The sequence below is a fragment of the Diplotaxodon limnothrissa genome, linkage group LG14 (genome assembly GCF_057381915.1).
Source record: "Diplotaxodon limnothrissa isolate DT_005_m linkage group LG14, D_limnothrissa_male_GT1.1, whole genome shotgun sequence".
Classification (NCBI taxonomy): domain Eukaryota; kingdom Metazoa; phylum Chordata; class Actinopteri; order Cichliformes; family Cichlidae; genus Diplotaxodon; species Diplotaxodon limnothrissa.
Genome location: NC_140609.1, coordinates 30,362,978 through 30,388,159, shown reverse-complemented (window position 1 = coordinate 30,388,159; position 25,182 = coordinate 30,362,978). Strand labels below are relative to the sequence as shown.

The window sequence follows — 25,182 nt, the reverse complement described above, 5'->3', positions numbered from 1 at the left end:
CTCAACAAAACAATGGATAAATAGCATAACAGGCCAGGAAAAACATGCCTATTCAGCGATAACGGTGATGGAGCTGGTGAAATACCTTGTATTCCGTATAGTCTGTTGAGCCGCGATCGCCGAGCCTCATCTGAATAAGGCACTGCCAACCATGGCATCTCGCTGAAGTACTGCTTAAAGGACTCCTCTGACCTGAGCGGGGTGGAGGGGAGAACCGAACAGGAAGACAACAGATGCTGATTTCTTGGTTTTAATAACAACAAGTAAGCAGGGACCCAGTTGGGTTCTTAACAGGCAAAAGGCAGGTGCAGTGTCGCTCACCTGTCGGCGCTGACGAACACTATCTCAAACTTCTGGCCCGACTCTTTGACGGTCCGATACGATTCCACCAACACACGAGTCAAACTGCGGCACGGTGGGCACTGAGAGAGAGCGAACGAGTGAACATCTAATATACACAGTCACAAGTGATAAGGTGCTCATTTCCCAGGGTTTTTCCCCAAAACTATTTTCCTCTCTGCCGCCAAACACCTTTCCACAAACTAGTAATTCTGTCTTGTTTTGTATCCAGGCTGTTTAAAACGTTAATCCCGAGGAATACTCGAGCTTAAGAAAGTATTTGCTCTACTATGTGTTTAGAGCACCAACGCTATCCAGGCAAGGGGGAGCGGTGGTATGGCTGGCATTACGATGACATCAGAGCACCATGACAGTGAGAAGCAAAACAGACTAGTCTCAACTTCCAGCCTCTTTCCCATGCTCTGTTTGCTTCATATCTGTATTTTCTTTGTTTTCTCTGCTGTGAATACATAATAAAATAGAAACGTAATATTTAAATCAGCTTGAACAGTTACAAAATGCATGCCACATGTTTGCATGGAGTGAAACTGAGGTTAAAATGATTTCAGGGACAATAGATTTTCTTCTCTTCTCTCAAACTGTACTTATTTAAACATTGATTAGCCGATGAACGATAAGTAATTCAATTAATGAATGCAGACTGCTTCAGCTAAGAAGCACAAGGACAGAAAGTACCAAAATACACATACATATACACTCATCACCAAGTACACCTGTTCAACTTCTCAGTAACACAAATATCAAATCATACAATCACATGGCAGCAGCTTTGTGCATTTAGGAATGTAAACATGCTTAAGACAACCTCTTGAAATTCAAGCTGAGCATCAGAATGAGGAAGAGAGGTGACTTTGAATATGGCACGGTTGTCAGTGCCAGATAGGCTGGCCTGAATATTTTAGAAACTGCTGATCTGCTGGGACTTTCCCACAAACGCCTTGTTGATGTCAAAGGTCAGAGGAGAATAGCCAGATTGCTTTCAACTGATAGGAAGGCAACAGTACACTCAAATAACCGCTGGTTCTAAAAACGGTATGCAGAAGAACATCTCTGAAAGCACAACACATAAAAACTTTGAAGCTGGCTGAACAAAATTAGACAGCAGAATATCGGAAAAAATGTTGTCTGGTCTGACGAGTTTCCAATTCTGCTGCAATATTCAGATGTTATGGTCAGAATTTGGCATTAAAAACAAAACAAATCAGGAAAGCATGGATCCATCCTGCCTTGCATCAATGATTCAGGCTGCTGGTGGTGTCATGGTGTGGGGATATTTTCTTGCCACACTACGCATCATTTAACATCCACAGCCTACCTGAGTATTATTGCTGACCATAATCATCCCTTTATGATCACAGTATACCCATTTTACAATGGCTGGAGACTAATGTCTCAACATTAGTCTCTAACATCTCAAACTTGTTTCTTGAACATGAAAATAAGCTCACTGTACAGTACTCTAAAAGCCTCCACAGTCAACAAATCTTAATGCAGTTATGTGCAGTACTATCATGGCTGTCCAGGCAACAAATCTGCAGCAACTGTGTGATGCTCTTGTATCAAAACGGACAAAGGCGACCATTTTCCACAAAAAGGCTGAATGCACTGGCCCAACTTCGACTCTAGCCTGGAGCCTTTGCTCTGTGTCTGCACCACTCTCCTGCTTTCTCCACTGTCCTGTCTAATAATGGCAAAATGCCCCAAAATAATTTCTCAAAAATGCCAGATTTATTGCTTGTGTCACAGTGACTAAATCTTTAACATACACACAGTAAGCACATTCCCTGTAAATATGGATTAATGCCATAGCTGCTTCAGTTTCCTTCCCTGTAAATATGTTGAGGTATTTTTGCTAGACTTAATTACATATCATATGTCTAAGGCTCATCTCATCTTCCTGTTTACTAAGTAGAGAAGCTTAAAGCTTCCTACAGTGGCACTTCATCATATCAACACAAAGGGACGTTGGGACAAAAGCACAAAGTATCTTGTGTAGTAAGTGCGATCTTCCCTTATACCTTACAGATATAAACACTGTATAAGTGTGTTCATCGCTCATTACACAAGCTTGTTTTAGTACTATCGTGATAACACTAAAGTTTTCTCCCACTACAAGAGAAGGTCACGCTGCATGTGTCTCTGCCATGGGGCATTTAGGTCCCTCTGACAGGAAGGAGGGAAATAAAGTAAAGAAAATATACTATCAGGATGCCAAGGCAAAGTGCTGGCATTTCGTTTTTGTGAGACTGCTTTAGTAGCAGATAGATTTACACGAGTAACCTGGGGACCCTGGTGTAAAACACCGCAAATAAACTCCTGTAATTGCTTTTTGTGACTTGTCCTTTCAGTTTTATATGGCTTTGGGGTTTGCGCCAGCATTCAGGCGTCACCATTCTGAGCAGCCGGTATCTGAGGCTACGGCTCTGGCAGCTGCTGCGCCGACTGGCCTCGGCAGCTCGCGCTGCATCTCATCAGGAACAGCACAGCGATGATTTAACGCCTTCCATGCATCGTGAGTCATGACCTTCGCTGGCTATCGGCAGCGGCAGCAAAGAAAAGAAACAACGGCGTGACGTCTTTGGGGTGTGGTGACTGATCCACAGTTGGTGGTGAAAGGACTGATGGAGATCGTCAACTGCTGTAATGTAAACAGTCAAACACAATGGAGTCTCGCTCCTCTCTCTTATCTGTTCCTGCCTCTTCCTGCTCTGCTGTGCTGCCGCCGCTCTTTTTTCTCTGATGTCTCAATGTTTTCACAGAGTCAGGAGCCCTGAATAGGAAAAAAAAAGAAAAGAAAAAAAGATGGGGTCCTCTTTGTCTTCTCTCCACTCACCCAGTGTGCTGAGAAATACACTCCCACATAGTGTCCCTCCAGAGAGCTGCTGTCTGTTGTCTGTCTGTTGTTCCTGAGCAGAGGTCCTGCCACCACCTCCGCAAATGGCTTCGGGCCCCAGGGGAACTCCAGGCCTGAGAGAGGGTAGGAAAGCAGAGGGGGCAAAGAAAGGGGAAACATGGGAAGGAAAACGAGAGATTATTGCCATGCTAGCGGCTCTAAGAGTTGCTGCGTGGCACTGATTTGAGCTAAATGCCAGTATTTTGTTCCATACCAGTGGAGCAAGTGCAACAGAAGATGATGACGCTGTGTTTTCATAGGTATTTGGCTGCATTCATTATTAATAACATGACAAATTGTCCACTGTTGCACAAAGCTTTAACTCACACTTAAAACTACTATAACTCACAGTGACACTGTTAGGATTTCATGTCTGGGAATCATGAATATTTACAAAACATCACGGTAATCCATCTAACAGCTGCTTAGATACTGAAATGTGGACTCAAGAGTCACACTTCAGCTCAGCAGAAGACCCACAGACAGCTTTTCTGTGTCCGTTAAGGGTGTCACATGTCAAACCACCACACACAGTTGTCATTGAAATATGTTTTTAAAGGGCTGTTTTGTGTTTTCTGCTTTGAAAATATGCACGCATGTGAACACACACACACACACACACACACACACTTAAAGAAAAAGAAATGTCGAACCTCTTAAGCAAATGAAGGCTGTCAGAAATACTTCCCTCCTGCTCTCTTTCACACTTTTCATTTCCTTTTCAAGGTGTTTTCATTGTTCCCGGAGAGCTCTGGAGATGCATTTGGTACAGCTGAATTAAAGGGGGGGTGTAATCATAAATAAAAGCTTGTATGGCTGGTTCATAATGGACTCTTTATGTGAGCGCTGTTGTCCGGGGCTTCATTAGGCAGGAACGACACGTCTGCACTGCGCTGGCGCGGCCTTTCATTGTTGTCCTGATTGTAAAAGTGCACTCCATCTTTACGCTGCAGGGCTAGTCTGCCACCACTCAAGTCAGGCCTTTCATCGACAGTGAAAGGCAGTGGGGTCCCAAATTGTTCACCCGCCCCTCCGACTGTCAGCATACGCGAACTTTTTGCTGCCCTTTACCTCTCCCAGCCGTGGCTGTTGCACCTGAATTGATTTGTCACATTAGGAACAGTCCACAGCTTAATACATCAAATTTAAAAATCTGATGTTTAAAAAAAAGAAAGAAAGGAAAAAAAAAAGCAAAAAAAAAAGCACAGCCTTCTATTTCAAAGAGATGCAAAACTTCCTGAAGTGCTGGTGGCTCTCTTTGCTACTAAAGCCACCAATTTAATATCTTCTCAGCTCACATCTAGTTAATGAACTGTGGAAATATCACTGCAGGCCTGGACCAGCTTTCATTAGACAGACAGTGAAATCTGTCACAGTCCTCACATGGCTGCTATTCTTCCCTCTCACATGACACGACACCATTTTTTTTTTTTTAAAGCTGACCTAACAGGCTTTGAAGAGGCAGCGTTTTAAAATATTGAGATCGTCTCAGCCACAGATGGACGCCCTCAATACAGGAAAGGAATGCAAGATCACTCTTGTTAATTCTCCATCTCCACTTCAAAGTGCAGAAATTATAGGTTTCAAAGACGAGAGTGTGAGACATGGAGACGCTATAATATTCACACGGCACCATAATTATAGCGGCATTAACTCAAACACGAGGGGGGGGGGGGGGGGGGGGGGAAGTTATTGCAAAATGCTTCAGACAAACGCTGAATGATGGGACTGGGCAAAATATCCTCAGTAAATCCTCACCAGGAATTTGAGGTGTGTGTTGTGTGCGAGTTAATGTGGGTCTGACCTTAGTTACTGCACTCATTACATTTTGGTTAACTTAAACGACTTATTTATGGTGTGAACCCAATGTGGTAGGCTGGATATTCTTATTGCTTATAAAACTAAGAATTTACATGAAGAATTTAAATGCACATTTTCAATTAGCAGATAGAAAACTGAGTGAAAACAGAAGTTAAATAAATAAATATCTCAAATTGTTACGCTTGGCTGTGGTTTACGTATAGATAATAAATAAGTATTTACAGGAAGCATGTGACATAAATTTGAATTAAAAAGATGACACTGCAGAAGAGAAATCAAAACAAAACAACATGATTGGTGTGAACCATGACACAGTGAGGTCACTAGAGAGGAAAAAGAAAATCATTGTGATTGCTTTGGTCACCTTTAGTTTTTAATGGTGAGTGATAGCAAAATTGTAAAAAAAGTGCAACGGAAAAATTGTGTGAGGATTAGTAGTTTGCAGATGAGTCACCGTCTACCAAGCAAAATGACAAATAAAAAAAAGCAGGTGGGAAATATGTATTTTTGGTATAGCACCTTAATTGCGACCAATTTCACTTAGCAGCTGGCAACAACACCTCGGCAACCACCTGGAGAATGCGCTTTGTTTTTTTCCTCACTTGTTACCGGTAGTTTCCGAGGGCCTAGAGACACTGACTGATCTCAAGGACGGTGTGATCTTACACATCTCACCTTGCCAGAGGATACAGCAAGTCAAGTTCAGAAGTCATACTAATTGTGTAGTATTTATTTCAGTCCAATCTCTTGGACGGACCCCGTGTACTCCTCACTGGTTACCCAATTCTCACCTGTGGTTGAAGTCTTGTTGTTTACCCGGGCTCAGGATTTAGAGAGGGTCTTGAATAGTAGTTCTGTGGATGTAGCTTGGAGTGTAAAAAGTTCTTTGCTTGCTAGATGAGTTTAAAGGGGGAAAAAAAAAAAGAAAAAAAAAAGAAGACGCTATATAAATTATAGTCCATTTACCACGGACTAAACTAGAAGAGGGTAGGACATTAGCTAACCAACCTGAAGGTGTGATTTGATGAGTTAGCCAGTATAACAGCACGATGGTGCATCGATCACCTCACACCAAGAAAGTTTGAACCTGTCCAAAGACGTGCTTGCCAGTTTCTTGGTGGTTCTAAAGTAGTTCCTGGTGTGATGGGAAATCATTATTGAGGTGTTTATGTTAGTAGTAGTAGTAGTAGTAGAAGTAGAAGTAGAAGAAGAATCATATTTTTATTAAAAAAGGTGTTTCAGCATGAAATCATCCTACTGTTACCATTAAAAAAAGATAAACTGTCCAATATGCAACAAATAAAGAGAAATTATTAATCTTATGACTTTTATACCTATGGTTTTTAACACTGGAAAAGATGCACTAACAGGCAAGGAGAGTGTTTTTTTGTCATTCTTGGGTTAAATCTCATGAGCTCAGTAGGAGGGTATGAACAGTGCCCACGTGCAGTGTGCAGCACTGGAACAAATCCAAGCTTGAACAGCACTGGCCTGTGAAACTATTCTGATGTAGGGGCTAAACCAGGTTGTTAGGAGCTCCATGTTCAGCTTGTGCACACTGAACACAAAACAATCATTACAAAAAAAAAAAAAAAAAAAAAAGCCTTTTCACCCCCTTCATAAAACCTCAGGTGAAATCATTTTTAGAATTTGATACAGTAACCTTTTGTAAGGCCCAAGAAGGTGTTTGGTTACTATATTTGATTTAAACTGTGTGGGAAAGAAACAGGAAGATGCCAGCTGGGCAGTTTTAACAAGACTAAAAGGGTTGCCATCTTTAAGTCTAGCATCCAACATTTCTAATAACACCATAAATACATTTACATATTTTCTCTCTTCCCCATGAGGGTTTGTTTTTCCACCTGACTAAAGAATTTACACGGGCGACTGTTTATCTTCACCGTGAAGATATTTTGCTCATGCATGCAGCATGTTTTTCTTCACATGCAGATAGAAACTTAACATCTTCTTATCTTGAAGTTTGCTATTCAAGTTGCTCATTCATACCCTTTTGCCACAGGGGGAATTTTACAGCCCAGCTGCTGCCATTTCATGAGATACATTTGGAAGTGACAAGTGTTACAGTAGAGAAGATAGACTGGTGTGAAGTCAGTATGCAATTCTCAATGAGTTATGCTGCTTGCTTATTACTCTCAGCCAAGAGTGACTGATGATTGCTACCCACCAAGAATTCAGCGCTATAAGCTATGACAGACAAACTGTGCGAGAAACTGATCTATGATGTTTGTCCTTTTGACCCTCAAAACGTCTTCCCATTACCTCATTAAACAGTCATATTTCTAGGGTTGAACTGGGGTTAGGGTTAACCATTCAGTAAAGAGGATTAGAGTCAGAGCTTGAGGTTAGGAAATAAAAATAAATCAGCCACATGGTTTTACTAATATTGTGGCCTGTGTGTGTGTTTGTAGCTCTAGATGCTTGAGCTCACCTTTGGGGTCATCTCTGACCACCAGCAGACCGTTTCGACACACGATCTTCCCCGTGGAGGCGTCCACAAACACCAAAGATGGGATACTGGTTACCTTATACTTGTTCCACAGCTTCATCTGAAAGCAGAAAAAAAGATAAGGAGTGGTTGGAAAATACTTCAGGGAACAGATTTGTATCTAATTCCATTTCCAAGCTGGAAAAGCAGCACAAAACGGTCTAAAACTATGTGTTTAATGATGCAATGTGTGCACCTGGAGTACTACAGTGAAAACAAATGTTGATGTATTTTATTTATTTTAGCATAAATACCTCCTCTGTCATTTAAAATAAACCCTATGGACTACAAAAGCAGAATGAAAATAGTAGGAGAGTGCAGGCAGCCCTGAGGTGAACTAGCACAGATGTGCTGTCCCTGCGGCATCATGAATAACAGTAAAAGGAAGTGCGCAACATAAGCGACTCATACTTTTGTAGGCTTTCATGAACGTTCATTGGCCTTAAATTTAACCATAATACTTTCCTATATGCCAAGATGATATTAACCATCTCATAAAGCCAGATAAGACCCTTTACAGACAGATCTGTGTGTGAACTGACGCTATTCATCGAGTTCAGAGATCAGCATAGTCCTTAACATCAAAGAGCAGATCAAGCATTTTCTGAGGCTCACTTTCCATATCAGAGGAAGAGTCCTACGCTGTGAATGGAAAATAGCCCTGTCTTGTAAAGAGCAGCAATCATCCCTGTGCAGCGCTGCTGCTTCAGCATCTACAGAAGAGGAAAAGGTTCTCTTTGCTTGAAAACCTGAAACCAGCTTGAAAAATTTAAATACAGAACGGAAAAAGAAAATACATATTATAAAACATTTTTAATAAACACACACTGCGTCTTCAAGGTCAAAATATAACAAAACACCTTTGCTGGAAATCGTGTATCTACTGAAATATAGTCAAACTAGAGCATTGAGTTCATCTTTGAGATATAAACACATACTTTGCTTGCTGTCATAAATTATTTCCTGCTGCACAAAGCTAAACACTTCTAAACAGTCAAATGAAATGAGCACCGCTCAGTGCGGTAAGCCTGGAGTTTGCTTACTGTTGAGCTCCAGGCTGATGAAAACCTTTTGTTGCACTCTTTGTGAAAACAGTGACTTCACTGCCCTTTGGTTTTATCATCACTGTTCGTACAGCAGTGACACCTCACTGAGAGGCACTGCACATTGTTTTTACTCGACTGCAAAGTGCAAAAGACACACAGACAATGCTTGCTAGGTGTAGACGTAAACATGCAATGGAATCGCAAGGATATTGATATTTTTCCCCCTCACATACAAGGTCTTGAATAGTCAAGCCCCGATCCTACTTTTAAGACTAGGTTTAAAACTTTCCTTTTTGATAAAACTGGATCAGATTACCCTGAATTCTCCTTTATGTACGCTGTAATAGGCCTAGACTGCCGGGGACTTCCCACGATGCAGTATTTCTTCTTCACTCACCCCTCTCTGTGCATTTAATCATTGGTTATTATTAATCTCTGGCTCTCCTCCACAGCCTGTTCTGTCTCCCTTCTCACATCACCAACCAGTCGTGGCAGATGAGAGGTTTCTTCCTGTTAAAATGGATTTTTTTTCCTTCCCACTGTGACCAAGGGCTTGCTTATAGGAGTTCATCGGATTATTGGGGTCATCAGATTGCAGGGTCTGACCATAGAGTCACAAATGGACCTGCTGAGGAGATCCAACACTATATTTCTATTCTTTATGTTGTTGAAGAGTTTTGTTTTAGCTGCTGTTGGTGTTAATACACTCCAAGCCAAGAAGTCTTGTGCCTGTTACTTCAATCAGCAGCTACCGCCGAGTAGGTTTCTCTAGCAGGTCAGTATGCTCTTTGCAGCGCTGATTTATTATGATAGTTTGGTTGAGAGACTGATCATACGTGCGATTGTTTTTTCATGCCCCCTTGTTAACAGCATAGGTCAACCGCACGACCTTCCTGCGACAGAGGTCAGACGGTTTGTTCGCTGGACAAGACGACCCGGAGCCTCTCAACTATGTCGGTCTGGAATTCCCTCAAAAGCAAACTTCAGTGTCTGCCACAGTCAACAGCTTTACCACACACTTCATGCTCTTCTGGAAACTCAATCTCTGCTCACAAATTGATGGGGTTAGAGGCATTAAGTGTGACTGTCTCCGAAAGCTAGCAGCACACTGCTGCCTCTGCACAGCCATTTCGCTCTGCTGCTGTCATTCAGACTGATAATGTCAATTTGAGAGCCAGATTTAGCCAAAGAACAGAGAGATGAGAGAAGAAGATTTAGAGTGGTGCTGCACTGAGGTGGGCAGCAGCAGCAGAGTACAAAGAAAGATCTGAACATCCACTTGGAAACAGTCTTTTCAGTACTGAAATAAACTGCTGTTGGACAACAGAATCTCACTGGCTTTGGCGATAAGGCCACCTTACTCTGAATGCTTCACAACTTTAAGAGTTCAGCAGTAAATATTGGTCTTGTGTGTCTCTCCAATCCATCATCTAGATGATCATACAGACCAACACATGACAGATTCATGTGCATCCTCTGAGATCGTGTTAAGATTCCTGAAGTGCAGGGATGCTTCTTGCAGGAGTAAAGAAAGAAGGCTGTGGACTGACTGGTAAGGCTCTGAAATTTGTCCAGCAGCCTCCGACACAAAACCAAACCCTCCTTTTTGTATTCCCACCAATCCACAGCATCCTTGAATCCTTCTGATGATTTGGCCGCAGATCAGAGTAGCCCAGGATGTTAAATCTTTCAAGAGATTAGATCTGTCCTCAACATGAACAGGCTGTTAGGATGGAAGAATAACCTTGTAACGACAAAGGATGCGCACACCCGAGTCAAACAAACAAGCAGAACTCAGCCCAATTTTAGCACCTTGACAGAAAAGTGGGAATCATGTATATCACAGCCGTGTGTTGAGCTTTTCTTGTCATCCACTTTAATCTTTCTACAAGATGTTGGCTTTTGTAGCAACCGCTCTAGCCTCTTTTATCCTCATGAATAGAAAACATGAGGATCATATGCCTCAGTGATCTATTTTCACCCCCTCCCAAAAAACACAGTTTCATTGTGCAGAGGTACAAGCTATCCATTATAGCTCAGACAGTAAATGCACAAGCTGACATGACAGGTTGTGAAACCCCCCCCCCCCCAAATCTTGTCCGGTATTATTTAGTCTGATGTTCAACAAAAAGCGTCCTTATGTTTCACTTTGAAGAAAAGAGAGACGAACACTTGTTTATTGTCTTGGCAAGATTAAGATGACAAATTATTTTGTCAGTCAGCTGCCTATTAGAACCCAAAAATTGCAGGTCCTCATCCAGTCACCTGAGGCTGGCTTGAGTGAATCCCCACAGACTCGTGTAACAATGATGGGAAAAAGTAGGATAACAGACCAATTTAACACTGTAACAAATAAATTAACAGTTAAATCTGACAGACACAAGTGGCCAAATACGAGCAGTCTACCAACTCTGTTGACTGAACTGCACCTGAACTGGGTTTGTGGTGTTGTTGCCTCCCCCCTTTTTAAGATTAATTTTAATACATCTATGACACAGACATGGCTTGCTATGTAGTTAATTTTATTAGCACACCATCCAAGAAGTCTGTGCTCCAGTTTTGATTAATAAAATCAGGCATTTTATTTTTATGTTGCTTAGCCATCTGCTTCCCGAGTTTTCTACCTACATTCATTTTGCTGTCCCCATTCTAGACTATGCTGAAATACTACATAATACTTTTTATGGATGCAGCTTGCAGTCGTGCTAAGGTTAGCATTTAACCCTGTCGTTCAAGCACAGTGCCTTAAAATGTGCTTAAAAATGGATCTTAAAAAAATAATAATGGGGGGGTTACAGAGGCTGTGTTGATCTTCATTTCCAATATATTGTTGTCACTCTTCATCGTGTGTCTTTTTTCCTCCAGACGGTTTCCAAATTATATCAAGAGTGCGACTAGCGTTTTTACAGTATGGTGAATGGAAGGGAATAAACCTGTGGCCACTTCCTGTGTGTCTGTGTTTGATTGTAAGCTACTACTCATTCCAATCTGACTCATAATGATTTAAGAAATATCCAGCAGGGTAACAAATCATTAAAATACACATTACTACTTCGCATACTTAGCTGTATGATTTTAAACAGACTCCTGCTGCAGACATACATAATCTAAAACAAACAGTATAGCAGTGGCCAATTATAAGGTAAAATGTGTGTAGCCTGAATGGCATCAAAATTGCATGCCACCATTTCTAGTTTTGTCTAAGGGGGCCACTATTCATTATCCTTATCAACAGACTGGATAACGATAGAGCCAAGCAGGAGGATTGGCCATAGAGTTACACAGTGGTTTAACTATGCCAATAGTTCCTGCAGAGAGGCCACAAACCGCTAAGACTCAAGGGAGCTGGAAATCCATTCTAAGAATCCATTTACTCTCCTGGACATGCAAACATTAGCCTCGCTCTACACCCTGTGCTCATCATACTAATTGGATCACGCATGGCTGCGGATTCACATCCAGAGAAAGAGCGAATCAGCCCACTGAGGTGGGGGTGGGGGGCATGTGTGCATGAATATTCCAGGGTCGGAAATCTTCCTGATCAAAGAAAATCCTGATCCTTTTTAGATGTTATTTGATGGGATCATTGACTGCATTAATTTATCTTCCTGTATCCATCCTAGACTGAGTGAAAAAGAATCAAAGGGAAAAAAAAGGAAGCCGTGAAACAAACCCAATCCCATGAGATCCACATTTCCGTGTTAAATGTCATGCGTGGCGATCGCTTTCATGCTGCTTTGCACTGTTGCACTTTATGGCAACTTTCTGCACTTAAAGACCCTCAATGCTCTGGCTTCTAAAATCCACACACATCTGCTTTAGTTTTGACTTAGTCCCCCTTTAAAACCCCTGTCCTGTCCTGAAATCTGGCCTCAGTCAGTAACTGGTGGGCCTCTAAACAGTGGCTATGGAGGGGAGAGTGTCACTCTGTTGAGAGAACTAGAGTGGAAGAAATTTCTCTGGTCAACATTCCCAATTCATCTCTGATTATCTGAGCTCCATCTCCTCACAGATCTGCTTTCACTGGACCGGTTTGGCCTGAGGCGTCTGCCAGACGCTCCCATTGCTGCTTTATTACATCTGTGCCACTACAAAGGAAAGCCAGCCCTTTACAACAGAAGACATAAGAGATATCATGCTGTGATGTTGATAGCAGCTCAGTTCTTCATCTTTGAGTATTATGAGGGACAAATGGGGATAATCAAATTGATAACGTGTGAAAACGGAAGAAAAAAAAAAAAAAAAGGCCGAAGCTAAAATGTAGATTTAGCGAATTTAATTGAACCTACTTAGGAATTCTCAGTGGTGTTCATTGTCAGGCTAAAAACCCCTTATAGGCGCTTGACTCATCTCACAGGGAATTTAGTGGCATGATTTATTGCTGGGAAAAAGTGAAAAACAATCCTTTCCACACAATTAACAGTAAAATGAAACTGTATAATTTCCTCTGTATACTGTTTTACAATCGCGGCCTTTTCAAAATAAAAATAAATACATTTGTTCAATGAACAGATAAGAATCAAGTGATCGATGGCCTTCCACTAATCGTTATCGTTAAGTGCGTAAAGCCATTTGTTCAGGAGGTTATCTGATGGACAGATCGCGGCCCTTAAGGCATGTTCCACAAAACCCATTTGTCTTTAACTGGGACCGTTTTATTGGAAGTGCATGCGGGAGGTGTGATCTCCAACCATAAAGATTTACTGTTAAGGCCCACAGGAGAAATCAGGCTGGACTGGACTGAACTCTCTATGTGCCCTTTTATTATTTTTAAGAAATCAAGCCATGACCCGTGCAACATGTATAACGTCATTGCTAAAAGGACTCAAACTAACATGTTTGTGCACCACAGCATCAACAGGTCATTCGTCATGTGTCAGTTTTGAAGGCAGCTTGCAGGTTAGAATCTAAAACACAGCGTTTTTTTCTCCCCTTCTCAGTCCTCAGGTTGAAGACAGATGAGAAACAAGCTTCTCCTGCTTGCTCCCTCAGCTCCTACAACACCGCGATTCCCTTTTGGCTGGGGCCCCTGCAGCCGGCTCTGGCTTACATTCCTCCATGCTGCACCCCGCCTTTGCTCAATCTGCTCCTGAGGCTCTCAGCAACTGCCTGTATCCACTTCAAAACGCTGTTGCTGCTCTTTAGGGCTACAAAGAAAGCCCTCCTCTCCCACTTCTCAGCCATACTTCAGCCCCTCACTACACCCGCTAACATGTGTTACTCAGAGCTTCCATCTGTGTGCCTCTGACCTGACTATCGCTTTACCCAGTCGAGACTCTTCAGTGCTGCGGCTCCCCTGATGGGGAGATGCACATTTAAAACCCTGTGACAGCTGCTGCCCTTTCTCTGTGTGATGACGGATCTCTTAATACTCCTCAGCTTCATGTTGTTTCGCATGTGTGTATCGTTCTGTTCAACATAAAACATCCTAAAAGAACTGCGATTTCATTTTTATGGGATTACTGCAACTCATTCTTGCACAAATTTGAAAAAGTTATTAACCAGCTTTTCCATTTTCTACCATATTACACCCCCCTCCCCTCCCTTGGGTGTCATCTATATTTCTGAAATACAAAAAGTACAGGTCACTCTCTCCAGGCTGCTCCACTGTGCTCATTACAGAGCTCATCATACTCCATAATACACAGCCATTGTGATGAGCAAATGCACTTCTCCCAAAAATTGCAGCGCTGAAAGCATCACATCATGTCTCTTCAATGCAAAAGTGTTCCTGCTCTCGTCCATTTCACTAATCCTGTAACATTTTCCGGCCCAACCATTTCATTCGTGGATCCTCCACAACGCAGATGGGAGACACTGGCTAAATTGCGCCCCCCCCCCCCACTTTCTTGATAAAGGCCCTCCTTGTTGCTACAGCAACCAGCCCTCCCTTCCCCACCATGAAGTCAGGGCATGTCACCAAGTGGCAGACACTTTGTGGGCTCTTGGTTAATAATTCAGGGATAAATAAGCGGTTTTGTGAGGAAAACAGGTGCCAGAATGTCAGACTGCTTTTGGGGAAAATAAACCAGCAAAAAAAAAAAGGAAGTGAAAAACAAAAGAAAAAAAAACAAAAAAAAAAGACATGAGTAAGTGAGAGAGAGAGGGAGGCGTTTTTTCTTTTCCCCCTGCTTCAAGCCTTATGTGGAGGCACAAAAGCCCTGAATACAGGCTCCAAATCCAAACGTGGACCTTGTGTGGTGAGAAGTTTTTATGTAGTAAAGAACACAATAGGAAGGGGGGGGGGGGGGGGGGGGGGGGGGAGCAAGGGGTGGGGGGCATTGTAAAGGAGTAAAAAGCCAGGCTCAATAGGTATCTGCAGCATTGTCTCTCCCCAGGAGTGGGATTGCCCCTGAGGCCTACATTCTGCAAAGGTCAAAGGTCAGGGCTGCATTCTTCCCTCCCACTCGTGTTTTTAAACCGACCCGCCTGTCTCCCCTGCCTTCTATAGCAGTTCCGTTTTTTTTTTTTACTGCTCTGCATCCCTTCCTCATTACGACAAAATACAAGCCTAACAAACACACATACACAGGCACACGCGCCTTCCGTGTTCGCACTAATGTGGAAAAAATGTAAATTGCATCCTTGACTCTGCTTTAGTCACCAATCGTTGCTAAACTAACCACACGCAAAAAGGCACATTTGTTTAAAAGACGTCATCCAAAGAGAATCAAATTAAAAACAGTCACCTAGGCGCTGCTGTGAGATCATCACATGATTTAACGAATCCATTTTTGAAGACTGCTGATTAGGTATCACACTCTTTCACGCTCCTGCTTTGTTATAAAAGACAGAAATGACAGCTTTACAAAGAAGGGATAGCACGCACACACACACACACACACACACACACACACACACACACACACACACACTTATGTTAAAGTGACTGTTTTATATAGTAAAGATTTTTCTTGCATAGCACTTAATACAGCTTCCAATTAAGGGGAAAGATTTACAACAAGATAGTCTAAGCAGACCAAATTCCCATATTTCTGCACCACCTTTCTACTCTATGCAAGTTGCTGAAATGGTAGCGACTATTCCTTGCAGGTTAATCATTAAATTCAGCTGAAAGGGCAGCTCAAGTGCGCCGTAATGATTTGCCCCCAAACAGGACGACAGAAACTCATTGTATGAACACCATGACATGATTTCTCAGGTAGTTTTAGCTTACAGTTAACTGCCCTCAGCCTGCAGGGTCTCAGACACACAGAGATGATTTAAAGCTGGTCTGGCTCTGGACCAGCTGGATCGGTTACCTTAGTGTGACCCTCTCAAAAAAAAACAGGGGCATTATGCTCTCGCAGCGATTGGCCACCTCATGACTTGGAAAGCTTGGTGCATTTTGGGATTTGAGTTCGTTTCAGTGTAAAAAAGGTAATTCAGCATGTACGCTCTCAGAACTAATCCAATACAATATGGAATGATTCAAATAAAGTCATGAAAACACAGGAGAAGCAACGTTGTATGGGCTCATTAAATCAGCCATTCCATATTAATAACCAGACAAAACACACACAAGAAGAAGATTTTCAGCACAAACAGCATGTGCCAACGCATGTGCTCTTAACGCTTACTGCTCAATTAGCTGCACTCGGCAAATAGACCCAGAGCAGCCATGCATTAATTCTTCCCATAAGGCTCCACATTACTGCCTATCTGGCACCCCAGTTTCCTGGAGTGCTGGTGGAGTTGGGGTGGGGTGGGGTGTGGGGGTGTTGGGCTTAGACAGCTTCCCTGTTGTGACCTCTGTTTGACCTCACGTTTAACTCCCACCACCACCACTCCTCCTCAAGCTCTGGGAAGGCTTCCGGAGCCGAAGCTCAATCCGCGATCCAATCACAACACAACACATTAATATTTATGGAAATTTAAAGGGAGCATTTCAGACACATTATCAGCGTTTTGTGAAGAATAAGGGTTCCAAACACCTTAGACTACAGTCCAGCTAATAACACATTCAGGTGGGTAGTTGGCCCAAGCAGTGCATTTATTCCCCCTGGTGCTTGCATATTTGGCCAAATTTACGGAGAGGATAAACTAAATGCATGCTATTATAAAGGCATGTTTGATCACACAGGAAACTCCAAATTACATGTAAACATAAAGGTGCACTTGAAGTATCATAATCTCATAATTTACATGCCACTCTCTGTGATTTCTACTTGCATATTTGCAGCTCAACAAACACGTTTTGGCTTTAAGTGAGTGGAGGAGATGTGAAGACAGTCGTTGGCACGAAAGGAGGTCAACATGGAGTGCAATTTCACAAGCTGAGTTTGAGGTAAATATGCTATTAATGGTCACATAAGGGAAACCCATAAATTGATTGCCTGGGCCGGGGCTGTCACATCCTGGAATTTTTCTCCTGAATTTCAGACTTTATGCTCAGAGTCAGGGACCTCTATACCACTCAGGGATTGAGAGTTCACTTAAATCTCAAATTCCTCTCTGAACACATCTAAAAATGCCGCTGTACACAATAAGTGCCCCAAAGTTGAGACAATCTGCACTTGTCAGGGTTTTTTAAAGCTATTTTTGGTCCATTGTACTGCACACAGCCGGCAAGGAGACTCATAAATCACATTGATACCCTGAGTCTGGTGTGCCTTGTAAAACATACATCTGACTGGCAACAACAAGGCCTGTGAACACAGATGCAAACTGTTAATGTGAGCACACATATAACCATGTAAGCCTGACAACCACCATGTTTTCTTATCTGACAACTCCAGTATAGTACCGCTGTGGGCTCTGACGCAAACAATGACCTGCCACAACAGCACTGGTTCCAGTTTCCTGAGGGAAAGGATGTTCTTCCACTTTCTGCTCGTTACCTGAGCTACATTTAGCTCTACAGTATTTGGTTACATGGTGACACTTTATATCTATCCATTAACCCGTTTCCTCCTCCAGTCATACGCTCAGATAAAAGTCACATCTGTTTGGCTGTTGCTGCTCACCGGCCCTGTGCAGTTTATAGTCGAGCTGTACATCTGGGCCCCTCTTGCATATCTCCCAGCGCTCCCCCTCCCCTAGTTCATGCAGGCTTTATTCTCGGCTTATTCCACCCCCCACAACACGTTTCACAGCAGCGGCAAGAGATTCAGACTTCCATAAGCTCCCTCTCAATCAGTATCAGCCCACATTGGCCAGTGGAGGAGTCTCATGGGTACAGATTTCATTTCATCCAGATTAAGTATTGCACAAAGCGTCATACAAATCAAATAACCATCAGGGCGGTAACACTTGGAATGCAGCAGGAAAAACCCTGCGCACATTTCCAGTAACTAGATTTTTTTTTTTAAATGATGTCATGTTATAAATGAATAACCCCCTCGATTATCCTTATTCTTATGATTCCTAATTAAAGCATGTGGGCATTAAAAATAGAAACATTGCTGAAAGTTTGCATGATTCAAGACAAGAGTTTAAAAGACATTGAATTTAATTGGGACATTGGGGATACCTTTTCACTGCATTTACATCAATTGCAGAGTTCCTCGCAAAATAGGATTTAAAAAAAAGAAGAAGAAATAAAAGGAGTAGATCAAAAAAAACAAAGACAATGGAAATAAAAATTCAACAGCAAGGAGACAGTCAAGGTAAGAACAGCAATAAAGAGAATAACTTTAACGCAGCTTGTAAAAAATGCTTTCCTGTATAAGTCTGGTTTGAGGTTTGCTTTGAAGGATGCTACTGATCTGGCTAGCCTCAGTGCTGGCAGACCTTTACAGACCTTAGGAGCTCTCACGGATAGACCAGGTCACCTTCGTCTTAGAAGCAGAGTCCTCGGAACAACCTGTGGTGATCTGCCAGAAGACCCGAGGCTATGTCTCCCTTTATAAGTAGTTATAAAAAGGTTTGATGTGCAGCTCAGAGCCAACCCCCCCCACTGAGCTTAAAAATAAACATCCATCAAGTTCCTTGAGGTCAGAATTGTGGTGACAACATAGCAAGCAAAGTGTCCCCCCCCCCCCACTTAAGGCTTCCTCTAGTTTCCCATCCATCCATTCGCTTCCGCTTATCCTTTTCAGGGTCGCGGGGGGCACTAGAGCCTATCCCAGCTGTCATGGGGCGAGAGGTGGGGTACACCCTGGACAGGTCGCCAGTCTGTCGCAGGGCCAACACACAGAGACAGACAACCATTCGCGCTCACATTCACTCCTGCATTCACACCTATGGGCAATTTGGATTATTCAATTAACCTATCCCCACAAGCCCTCTAGTTTCACCTGTAGGAATTTGATGGAACAGCTAAGTGCTGAAGGGGCAGGTGGATTTCTATCAGGTGTTAATATGTCCTGAACTCACTCGGTGTTCAGTCAGGAGGAGGAATGTGTTGCCTGGTCTTCACAGGATCCTAATGTAACCACAGGAACTGTCACACAGGAACTGTCAGGTCAGAAAAGCAGAGCCAGTTTTCTGCACTCTGCAAACTACACACTGCACATGGTTTTCATAGTCTATAACATAAAGACACATTTCTGTCCCCTTCAGGGGAGCATAACTGGGCTCTAATATCATAATGAGAAGTAAAGAAAAAAACAACAACAAAACAATAGAATAGTCAGGGTTTTCTTTCAAAGGCCTGAAGCCTCAAAGTCTGTAGATGGTTTGGTGATGTTTAAACACAAGCTCTATTCCAGGAACCAGGTTCAGCTAAAGAGAAAACCTCAGAGTTTGTTAACCCTGTGATGAGGGAAACGCAGACTTTTCTCTTCCAGGTACTTTCAACCAAGTCAGTAACCGTGGTAACAGACCAAACTTAACCTGCTTGCTGGCAGGTTTTCTTCAGCAAACTCTCCATCCAACTCCTCTCCTTCCTTCATTTCCTCATTCACAAAGTTGCTGTCAAAGCAGCTACAGACAGGAGTTCTGAACATTTGACGCTGAAATGCATTTATAGACTCAAATTCAGTTATTAAATGCTGTCGGCACTTTGAAACTTTAACTGAATCATGACCAGAATGTAGCTAATTAAAATGGCTCTTCTGACATGACGTGTTCATATTCCTCAATCTAATGGAAATCTACCAGATTTGAATGAAGGCTCTACTCTTCATTTACCCGTTGCCATGGTGACTCATGGTTTCCTGTCCATGCATATCTAGCTCAAGGTGAACATACTTAGAGTAGATCTAACTTAATCTGATCAGCTGTTCTCATCTCAGAGTTAATCAACTCAGAGCTCATTTTAAAGTTTATTGAACTTGTTTCCTGCTATACTACTCTCATCACATGATCATCAACAGATGGAGTTTTCTCAGTTTTTAAATGATAAATGATTAAATGATTTTCTGGTTGTCTGTGAAGGTTCTCAGTCATCCAGGTCATCGTAGTCAAAGGAGCTTGCAAAGAAAAGCGTCTGGACTTCTTTAATTTTTTGGTTGCTTTGCTTTTGTTTTGTTTTGTTTTTTTATACAGATTTGTCCATATTGGCTTCTCGGCTGAGTTTCAAAACATCATCTCGCATTTGGAAAAAGGCAGTTACCCAAAATAAAATGAAATAAAATACAAAAAAAAAAACAAAAAAAAAAAACTTATGTCAAGTTCGATTTAGTAGCCAGCCATCCATCTCCTGGAAACGGGATATGATCAAAAGCTCCACAGCTGCTGCCTTTCATGTCTAGCAATGAACTTTGAACCTCTACAAGTTACGATACTTGAAAATCAAAGGCAGATGTCTTGAAAGGGATAATATGTGTGTAGAGGTTTCTTACATAACAAAGTCCTGCACAACGACCACAAATTCTCAGACGCATCTCTGAACACACCAACAGCGACATTTCAAAAGAATCCCCACCCACAACTAAATTACCATCAACATACGTAATGTGAGACAACGAAGGTGATGAAATGTTAACAGCGACGGATTGTGCATCTCAAAACATGTTTCGCGTATCTGCAGATCAGCGAATGCTTTACTTACAGATTAAAAAAAAGGAGAAAATAATCACATAAGAAATGCACTTGTAAATAAAGGGATAAAATAAGCAGGAAAACAAAATGTTTAGTTGCAGAATCAAAAGGCTTTAGAGTAAATCATCTGATCACTCTCAAGTAGCTATTGTGTGGAAGTAGTTCTATATTCCTTTCAACCCAAGTGTTGAGTGATAATCCTTCCATAAAAAACCAATAAACAGGTCTGACTGACTGTACAGTGACTATATGACATTATTGTGCGTCCTTCCTTTAACGAATTGATCCCATTCACAAAAACGCAGCTGAAAAGGCTCACATAATGAAAAGGAAAGACATCTAAAAAGGAGAAAAAGTTGGCTGTTATATGTAAGAGGTACGCATTGTGCCAATTTCAACTCAAAATCAGTTTAAACCCTCATGCAAGCACTTTTAAGTCGACTGCTGTTACAGCTGCTGAGATAATGAAGGGCACCACAAAAAGGTAACATGAGGGTTTTTAAACAAACAGAAAACAGCTGAGATGATGAAAGAGCGAAAGAACAGAAAGACAGACTGACACAGAAGGGACATTAGTGTCAATTTTCAGGGTCATGTCACTGCGGTGGAGGGCTGACTGACGGGGAATAGCACAGGTTCAAAGTTCAAGCCTTTTAATAGGCCGCCTGGAACAGGGTGACCTTAATGGCAGCCATCCAAGCCCTGATGCACCCTGACACCTCTAAGCCTTTAAACTTCAACAAGGAAAGAACTTCTAAGATAAATATTCCACAACCTCGCCACTCTTCATCTTCCCATCTTTTAGGCTAACAGGCCTCTTTAGTGGGATTTGTCTTGTACGCACCTGTAAAGACTGAGAAGAAAACACCACCACAAATTTGTTTTTGTCAGCAATTTCCACAGACGTAAAGCAAACTGTCCGGGCTTGTGAGCTTAGCGCTTTCACACCATCAAAAAATAACGTGCAGCAGGATCAGTCTAAAGAGTGAGCTCGACGGTGTGTTTGTAATTCAGCCCCACAAGCCCGATAGCTTGTAGAGCTGATAGCACAGATCTGAGGCCTCCCACAGATGCAGGCAGAGGTCACCAGCCCTCACTAAGCCTCAGCTTCCAACAGACTCCTCTGATATCTTATTTCTGCAGTTCAAGAGCTTTTTGGACAAGATGATGTAATCCTCAGGCACAAATCCTACACTCAGTCCGACACATCCCCATTATTCATTTACATTTTCACTCTTTAAAGCTTGGAAGAGTTTAAGCCTCTGGCAATCATATACTGTGCCATTGTGCAATGTTTGGTTAAAAGAATCGTCCTTGCAGCAGAGGCGGGAATAAAGGACAATGTCAGCCTAATGAGCCACTACAGCAAATCAGAGCTTATCAAAAAGAAAGTTGCATTGCGATGTGACAGTTCTGCAACACGTAGCACTGTTTATGTGTTAACTCAGTTTGAGCACGATGTGGGAGTAACATTGAAACTGCAGACAAGCAAAGTCACAAAGAAAAAAGGTCAAACTTCTACCTTTCCTGAGCAGCTGCCAGTTGTCCAGTTAACACCCATCATACCAATCTTAGATAGTAAAAGGAAGCGAGATGAGGGCGTAAACCCCATACATGTTGCTAATCCTTCACAAGAAGAACATAAAAACTCCAAACAGAAACGCTCCAGCCAGCCAGCAGACTTAATCCCAGAACTGTGTCGCGAATGAAGCATTAATGACCATTCATGAATGTGAAAAGATGCACAACATTTGCAGTGACAGCAACACAAGTAGCTACATCAATGACATTAACCAATGATAGGAGTACTTTACATTAATGGCAATCTGTTGTACAGGTTTTCCTTGCGACATTAACTTTGAGGTCATTATATGCAGTTCTAATTAGACCAGCTTAGCTCACAAGACCTGAAAAAGTCTCTTGGACGAGAGGTGAAACGTCTTCACGAAACTTAAAAAGGTCCAGGCATTTTCTTTTCCAAGCTCAATTATGGAAGAGCAAGAAGGCATAACTTTTGTTTTTTCCATTCGTTTTTGGTAACTTTACCCAAGTAGCTGGAATAATTGATGGTAGAACAACTGAAGTAACTGCAGAAACTCTACTCGGCAACAGAAAGTTCTTTTGTCAGAGGAGACAAAGAGGGCAAGTGATCCGTTTCTGTCACCTCAGACAGATATTCACTCGACTGAGAAAGCTGTGAGACATGTGGGTTAAAAAGTACTTTGACATTCCTTGTACTAGATTAGCAGGAAACAAAACCTGCCTATTTTAAAAGCGCAATAATAGTTTCTATACGACCTGTTTATGAATATCTAAAATAGGCAGGACAAGCAGAAGTAGCTGGGATGTTTGTAGTCCCCTTGTAGTTGAGCTCTATGGGCTCACATTCTGGTCATAAATATTTTGCACTTGTAAATCAGACTGCACGGTTGTGAACTGAGTTCTGTAACCTTGTGAACCAAATATCTGAAATTTTTATGTTTATACATCCCTAGCTAAGAATCTGTGTTTGTGTAAAAAAGATATTTCTAAAAAATAATTGCATCTCTTTTTTATAAATTTTTTTTTTTTAGTAATTATCTTTTTTGTTAAAGACTGTTTACGAATACAAAGCGAAACACTACATGTAAAAGTTTCCGTGGGAGTTTCAACTTGCAAGTACAAAGTTTGACCAGATTTTTCTTCCTTTCAGCTGATTGTGATTGACATGGCATTGACCAAATTTAACAAATCTTAAAAAAACAAAAAAAACACAGCAATACGCACACACAAATTTTTATCTATGGATGTACAAACATAAAATTTTCAGATACTTTGCTTTACAAGGTTACAAACTTAGGTCAGTCTGATTTACAAGTACGAAATATTTATGACCAGAATTTGAGCCCATAGAGTTTTATTGACCAATTATATTTGAGCAAAAGTGCATGCAGGTCTGCGTCAAGTGCAAAACAGCCATTGTTACGACTGAAATGTAATCTCAAACCTAGTTCCATGGTGGGACAGTGGTTTTTGCTTACTAGCATTTGACTGCTGGACAAACAAACTACTTGATATTCTGGTTACACCAGAAAGAAAATTGGCTTCTCACCTCTTAGATCCCACGTCACAGTAGACGATTGGGTCCCAGAGTGGGTGTTTTAAAACAGAAAGCAACCTGGTTTCTGGCTGCAGCGTGGGAAAGAGGGGTGTCAGAGAAGTTGTCTATTACCACTTCAAGTTGCAACATCCTGTAAGTTGGGACAGTCCAACTAAACAAGGTGATGGGTTCATGTGAAAGAAACTGGTAACATCAGTCTGCACTGGTGTTATCTACAAACTTTTGATCAATCCTCTCAGCCAATGCCCCAGGCTGCTGCACGTTTTCGACTCAAAAATATGTAGCTGAAGATTTTAAATTATTTCAATGGCTGGAGACCTTCTGAGACATAATGTCCTTTACTGAAAAGGAAGTCTCTCCTTTTTTTGACTACGGTTAATTTGCAGTGTTTTTAGGCTGCACAGCAGAGCAAAGCAGACGTCGGTCTCAGAGTGCTTCAGCATGATTTGCACTCAGGATTAACATTTATAGGAACAGAAAACTGTTTTAAAGCCTGCCAATAATCAGGAACATAGAGAGAAAAAAAAAAAACCAAAACAAAGTACAGCTTTGTATTTCAAATATCTGTTAGTTTCTTTTACAGAAAAAAAAGGAGAGATGGCCAACATGACTAGTGGTGCAACAAATCTTTTATGTGCTTGCTTGTAGTCAACATCAACTGCATCTTTTGGAGAACACTTTGTGATGCACTCAATTCCAAAACTGAAATTAATGACAGCATTTCTGTTACCATGCTGTACATTTGGGCTTGTAAGCTCTAGGACCTCTGCTATCGATGAAAAATGGCGTCTGGTTCAAAGGTTCAGAGGGTTGGGACGGGGTATCCTTTAGCACTTGGATTTCCTCCAGCAGTTCTCCGGTCTTGGCTACAGGAAACCTGCACACTACTGCAGCCCAACAAAAAAAAAAAAAAGAAAGAAAGAAAAAGAGGAAGGACAGGATAAACTTCTTCTGACTAAATGAGTCTCCTGAGATGTTGCTGTGCAAAAAAAGAAAAAGAAAAAAAAAACAAATGTAGCGTTATGTCTTCATCAGGAACTAGCAAATTCTAGATGACCTAGAAATTAGACACAAAATGTTTCTAATTTACTGAGAGTTATCCACAGTCTAAAAGTCTAAAATCCCTGAAAGCCTGAAAGCGTTATTGTCCCATTCTGGTTTTGAAAAGCTGTCCAGGGAAATGTGATTAATGTTTTCCACAAATGCAGAAAAAGAAGTCCCGAGAGATCTGGACTGAAAGAAATAGTTGCACTTTTCAAAGTAGTCTACTTCAGTAATGGGCTAACATTAAAGTGAGCAATCCTTTGCCAAGGAAGGAGGCACCTCCCATTAATATGAGTCATGGAAGACCACAAGCAGTGGCCATAAAAATGCAACAGCCAAGAAAAAAAAAAAGAAAAACAAGGCAGCAATGAATCTTATTTCTACAGGACAAAAAAAAAAAAAAGAAGAAAAAAAAAAAGGCGGGAGATAAATCAATCAACAGCCTTTTTGTCACAGTAACCTTCGTTAGACCAGACGTCAGGGCAAT

The 25,182-nt window shown here is 41.8% G+C and overlaps 1 protein-coding gene across 1 annotated transcript in view; it reads right to left on the bottom strand.

The window, feature by feature from the left end:
- The window catches only part of nxn (nucleoredoxin), a 71,079-nt gene that overhangs the window by 10,461 nt on the left and 35,436 nt on the right, over positions 1-25,182 (bottom strand). Inside the window, exons 2-5 of the mRNA XM_085370567.1 lie at positions 7,524-7,641; positions 3,194-3,327; positions 322-422; positions 86-192 (exon numbers count right to left, since the gene is read on the bottom strand). Coding sequence (XP_085226693.1) covers positions 86-192; positions 322-422; positions 3,194-3,327; positions 7,524-7,641 — 460 coding nt within the window. The remainder of the gene's footprint in view (positions 1-85; positions 193-321; positions 423-3,193; positions 3,328-7,523; positions 7,642-25,182) is intronic.